This window comes from Patiria miniata, unplaced genomic scaffold (genome assembly GCF_015706575.1).
Source record: "Patiria miniata isolate m_02_andy unplaced genomic scaffold, ASM1570657v1 HiC_scaffold_20, whole genome shotgun sequence".
In the NCBI taxonomy this organism is placed as follows: Eukaryota; Metazoa; Echinodermata; class Asteroidea; order Valvatida; family Asterinidae; genus Patiria; species Patiria miniata.
The window spans coordinates 30020549-30026548 of NW_024037059.1; the positions used below are offsets into that span (position 1 = coordinate 30020549).

The window sequence follows — 6000 nt, forward strand, 5'->3', positions numbered from 1 at the left end:
GCTTCATTAAGAGTTAAGACATTTCATATTACGTGACATAAAAGTTATGGACTTTTTTATTATTATAACATTAAATACAGTGATTTTTTTACGACATTACAGTAGTAAAGTTAATTTTGTGAATTTACGGTCCCTTCAATCTTAAAATAGTTTGTCAGCAAAAACTGTTCTACGGATCAAGAAACATTGAACACTTTTTCTCTTTCTACACTGTTGATGATTGGATTTCTCTTTTTCCGATACATTATTACTGGAGAGTACACCATAGACCTACTCACACATTTGTTGGGACCGAAAACATGTGGGACCAGCAGAAAGTCCCCATAACTCGGTCCTAATTTGCCTAACAATAAAAAACGTCCCCATAACGCGGTGTAGGCCTACCCAGGCCAACGCACATGCCAAAATGCATTGAGGGAGATTAACTGAAACACACCAACGTTACCAGTTAATTCAATTTCAAACGGGTTTTACAATCTGAGTAAATATTATAATTTCATGAATGTAGCTGGTTCAACTACAACAGGTCATGTTCTGCTAGGCCTTGTAAAGCAAATCATCAGATGCAGGTTAGCCCCGGTTCAAATATAGCAGTTAGTTTTTCGGAGGGCCATCAGGCAAATCACATCCGCTCAAAGATCTTAACAGAGTGTAGGTCAGCAACAACTACGTCGCCAGCGGGGGTGAATACCATTCCTAACGGATTGAACAACCTTGAGCTACCGTTGCTACAAGTGCACCATTTGAATCGTATCGCTGCACTTCAGAGTCTTCCCTTTTTCCAGGATGAACAACAACATAGATGGTCTCATCATCATCGCACAGGACACCAGCTGGCTTAGCAGCTTTGCCATTCACGAATGTCTTGACACTAAACATCTCTTTACCTTCAAAGTTAACGCAAAAAAAACTTTGGCCCTCGAAGTTTGCGAAGACTAAACAGCCAAAATTGCTTATTGCCAAGTAATAGTCAACCATGCTATTCGAGATACTTGAAATCAATGATCCGTCCAGGTTGTGGACACTGATGAGCTTTCTCCCCCTGTCAGCGACTGCTACTCGTTGACTGTCAACAGCAACACCAGTGAGGTAACTCTCTGATTGCCCATCCGCATCGTCAGCCGAAGGCGTAAACTCGCGAACAAACTGGAGCTCATTGTCAAAAACCTTCACTTTCTTTTTGTCCGTGACGAAAAGCAGATCATCATGGGTCATGGCAGCGCCAAAAGGAGCTTCCAACTGATGCTTAGCATCTCCCTGAGCGACCGATGTTTTATACTGACCAGTTGAGCTAAACAACGATAACCGTTTTAAAATTGTGTCAGTTACTACGATGTCTCCATTTCTGAAACATGCAACAGCCGTGGCGAAGTCAAATTCCTCGTCACCGGTACCTCTTTTGCCGAACTCTTCCTTTAACTGCCATTTCTCACTGACACAGACCTCCCCAAGATCTGCATCACTCACAACGTCTTGAAATCTGACACCAATGAATGACAGACCATAATTCGCCGGTTCACACTTGAGCTCCTGGAATTCCAAGTTGTGCATCACCTTTGGCTTGAGCTCCAAAAGCTCAAAATCATCGGCTTGACTCATCAAGTCATTTACTGCCGCGATGGTCTGATCTGCGCGTTCCATCTGCTCATGGTTGTGCGTGAGCGCCTTTTCGTACTTACTGACTCTCTCCTGACCGATTTCGTTGACCTTGTCGGTGAGAAGCTTTGCTTTGTTTCTGATTTTAGTGATCTCTGCCTCCGCTTTTGCATCAATATCACTACGAGCCTGAGCCAGTTTCTTTTGTAATCTATTTCGTGCATGTTGGATTGACTTTTCAGTAGATTTGAAGTGCTGCCTGCTCTTCTCGAACTTCTGCAGTATGTTTTCAACCTCACTGCGGAAGGACCTGATCAGGTCATCAATGTTTAGGAAATTGTGCTCTGCCGACCGATGACCTAATGCGGCACACATTGAGCAGATTAAGGTGTCGCATGTGTCACAGAAGAAACACAGAGGATGGTCATGGTGGATCGTACACATTCGGGTGATGGGTTTGCTGTGTTCTGCTGGAGGGATCTTAGATTTGTGCCAATCTCCCAATGAGATGATTCGATGGTCTTTGGTGGACTTGACCCTCTCATGGGCTTTCCGGCATTCCTGGCAGAGGTTATCACTACAATCAAGACACCTCCAAATGACCTCCTTGCCTTCTCCGCAGTCACATGTGGCGGTAGGTGCCGATGCATCTCCTAATACTGCCTCCTGTTGTTTGACCTCATCGACAAGAGAACTAAGAAAGAAAGACGAAGAAAGACTCTGCAATCCTCCATCAGGAACTTGCGTCTCTCTCCTGCAGACTGGACATGTTATCTTCTCTGCCCTGGCTTCTGTTTGCTCATCATCTCTTCCAGACACTTCAGACAAAAGCTGTGCAGACAGTCCAGCATCTTGGGATCCTTGAAACGACAGCAACAGATCGGACATTCCAGATGTCCCTGGCTGATCTTGTCCAAGACAGTTCTGGCTGCAGCCTCCGCCATATTTCAGATGTGACCTGATCAAAACAGAACAAACCCGTGTCTGAAAAAGCTCAAAATTATAACAAACAAGTGATTGCCCCATAGAGCTGTGCATCAGAGCCGGGTACCCGAGTACCCGACCGTTAATGTCAGGAACCAGTTCCAGATTATGGAATCGAGTACCCATAACCAACTTTGCAAATTACTTGGTAACTTTTCAGTCAATGAAATAGTGTTTTGAATGTCAGTGGGAACATTTCAAAATAAAGAACAGGATACATGGAAAACCAAAACCAATTTCACGTTTTATGATGCTTGCGAAAGTTGTAGTTTTCACCACCTAGCTACAGAGCACATGTATACACCCTATCTAGCCGTATTGCCGCAACGATGCGGTAGTCTAGTACTATCATGCGGACCTTTATGAACAATCTGAACAGCAACTTCCCAGATTTGAATGTTTGGCTTGGGTTTCTTTAACGGGTACCTGGGTACCCGTATTTTTTTCAATAGGGTACCCGGTTCCTTTACTGCCCGTAAGTGCACACCCCTTTGCCCCCATTTCTTTTACCGCACACCGTACCAGCCTGGAAATCTAAATGTAACAGGAGATTCATTTGTATACATTGACTGCATGCTAACTCATTGGGAGTTAGAAATAATAAAATGGGAGTATAGGCCCTAATATGTAAAACAGGACCAAAGATAAACACTTACATTTCAGACTTCGACTCAGAAAACAGAGATGAAACTGGCATGTGGCAAAAAAATCGGAAAAAAGGCCGAACAAAAATACATGTCCGAAATCTGGGCCGCGCTGCCATTACACACATATACATGCATGTACAATACACTTCATGCCCAATTTCCGGACACCAACTCCTGCTTTATTTTTTATTCAAACAAAATTTTACGATGAAAAAAAAAATGGTCAGCGTTTTCATTGCATAAAATGCCTGAATGACGGTTAGAGTAATGGAGTCATCAATAAAGAAGTTCACTTCTTACTTGAGAAAGTCGAGGGAAAAGTCCGAAAGATAAGGGCACTGTTCATGGTGCTTCAATCATGTCCATGATTCAACCACTTGCATTCATGCATGGGAAAAAAATCAGGCATTACCGTCTTTCTCTTCCAACAAATGCCAGTGAAATGTTTCGCTAATGCTCTCTTCGCTGTCCTCGAGATATTCATCATGATTTTTAAAGCATTGCATTTTGTACAACTGAATCTGAAACCTCCGAAAATCGCACAACATAATGATTTTATCCACAGGATCCTTCACAAGGCTACCCACTGAAAATGCCATTGATTCAAGTTCACAGTTCAAACAGGCAACTCTGTCTACGGAAGCACAAAACGGACATTGCACAAATATCAACACTGCATGTGTTTTTATAACTCCTGACGCATGTATACATGTTAAGATGCATACCAATACGATTTTACATTTTGAAAGATATGAAAATGGAAAAAGGAGGGTTAAAAATAAGAACTGAAAACAAGGATGTGTTAAAGTATCCACGATATAAAGTTAAAAATCAGGAAATATATACCCAACGTTTCACGCATGCGTACTATTATAGTGACTGTTACCAGTTTTAGTAGGAAAAAAAGCACTTTGTAGGGGTAAGGTGGCTTGGCTTTTTGTTAAATCCTGGACACAACAATAGCCCATTATTTAAAGAACATCAGAGTCCAGGCACAAATGATCGAGACCCAAGTAGGGTCATTACAGCAAAAATAATAAACAGAAAAGCAACCCTTAGTACAACTGGTCGGACAGCCTGTGGCATTATTCTTTCTCTGACATTGCGCTGTTATTGTGAAGACAACGATAAAAGAAGGCCATTTCCAAAAATATGTCAAATGACACATTTTTGGAAATTTCCGTTATTAGTTGGTTTGTAATTGGGCGAATCCGTGAATTGCTGCGCAAGCGTTGGCACGACGCACACGCGCACACCATTGCTATCATTTGTCAGTTCAGTGTTTGACACACATAGCTCTGCAGCAATCGGCTAAATGAGAACGTGTCCCGGATGCTGATTTTGGGCCCAATTCAAAATGTGACCCGCAACTTTTGAATTAAAATTGAGATCCTAGAATATAATTTCCTCTGATTTTTACACAGCATTCACAGAGCTAAATTTTCATCAGGTAGTTGTTAAGCACTCGTCTTTAGATTTTGAGCACTTTTGTTGCTTCAAATGGAAAAAATGCACAAATGACTGTTGTGTGGTAAAACTAGCCTCCTGAGATGATCCATTCAGCGTTCTTTATTCCCGAGGTGACACCCAGGGAGATGGAATGATCCATGGATCACCGAGGGAGACTAGGTTCACTACAAGTTTGAAGCAGTCAATATTTGTTTGATAATGCCCCAGCCACAGATTCTGCTTGCTTTTAAGAGATAACTGATTAATTAATAAAAATGTACTTCTTTTTCAGTATGTAAGTAATTAAAAACTTCCTTCCACGTTTGCAATACTACCCTTTCGTGAAATGTTTGACTCTAACTTTGAAGCACGTGGGAACAAAACGCGCAACATGTAAAACCTGTAACATGTATGTGCCTACAATGCTGTTGCTATGTTGGCTGCTAAGTACATAGTACTTTGTCAGCCTTGAACAGTCTTTTTAGACGTTGTATTGTCTTTTGGCTGCTGTAATGGCCAAAAAATGGCTCACTAAAAATCCTGGTTCAAATGATTAGGTCGTGATTTACTTTTAGAAACTAGGACAAAGAAGAAAAGGCATCAATGAAACAAAATAAACTTCTCAAAAATTTAATTAGTCTCATAACAAAAAAAATCCTTCACTTCAAAACACAATTTAAATCCTTAAATAAAAAGACATTTTTCTCAAATACTTCAAAAGAAATCTCAATCTGGATCAAACAACGAATAAAAAAACTCAAAAAGGAATTTGCCAAGGAAGAAAATAAACACTTGGATAAAATTTTAGGAGAATGAGAGAAAAAACTAAGTTGTAAAAAAATGGATTGATAGAAAAAAATTAAACCAAGGGAACCAAAAGAAACCCACAGAGCACAATTGGAAAATCATTCTAAAAGCACAAAATGAACTAAAAAAAAAATGAAAGGACAAGCAAACAAACCCAAGCAGGGAAACCACTCTCTAGGTAATAAAATAAAAGACTAAAATGTTAACTTGTCTCTCTGCTGGTCTGCTGAACTAAATTAAATGAGGGTCTAACATGGGGAAGCTTATAGAGGAGGAACATGTTTGCTAAAGTAAACAAACAGGGGGACACACTTCCAAGAAAGGGGGGGGGGGGGCATCTAAACTTCGACTAAAATGATTTTTTTTCTAAGGGGGGCTACTCTTTTTTAATACACTATGAAAAATCACAAGTGCAACTTGGCCCTGCCACATGTGCACGTGGCATGACAGTAAAAATAGTGAATGCCAGAGACATAATCTGTGGGTGAGATATAAGAAATTTTGAAATTTTGAAACC

At 40.8% G+C, this 6000-nt stretch overlaps 1 protein-coding gene across 1 annotated transcript; it reads right to left on the minus strand.

Annotated features, from left to right (window-relative positions):
- Positions 1-696: 696 nt before the first annotated feature.
- On the minus strand, positions 697-2484 carry LOC119727999. Its single transcript, XM_038200080.1, has one exon. The coding sequence runs from the start codon at positions 2482-2484 to the stop codon at positions 697-699; it is 1788 nt and encodes a 595-aa protein (XP_038056008.1).
- Between the last annotated feature and the right edge of the window lie 3516 nt (positions 2485-6000).

Bases quoted from the DNA above. Each gene is read 5' to 3' on its own strand.
- LOC119727999 (XM_038200080.1), bottom strand. From the start codon at position 2,484: ATGTCCGATCTGTTGCTGTCGTTTCAAGGATCCCAAGATGCTGGACTG.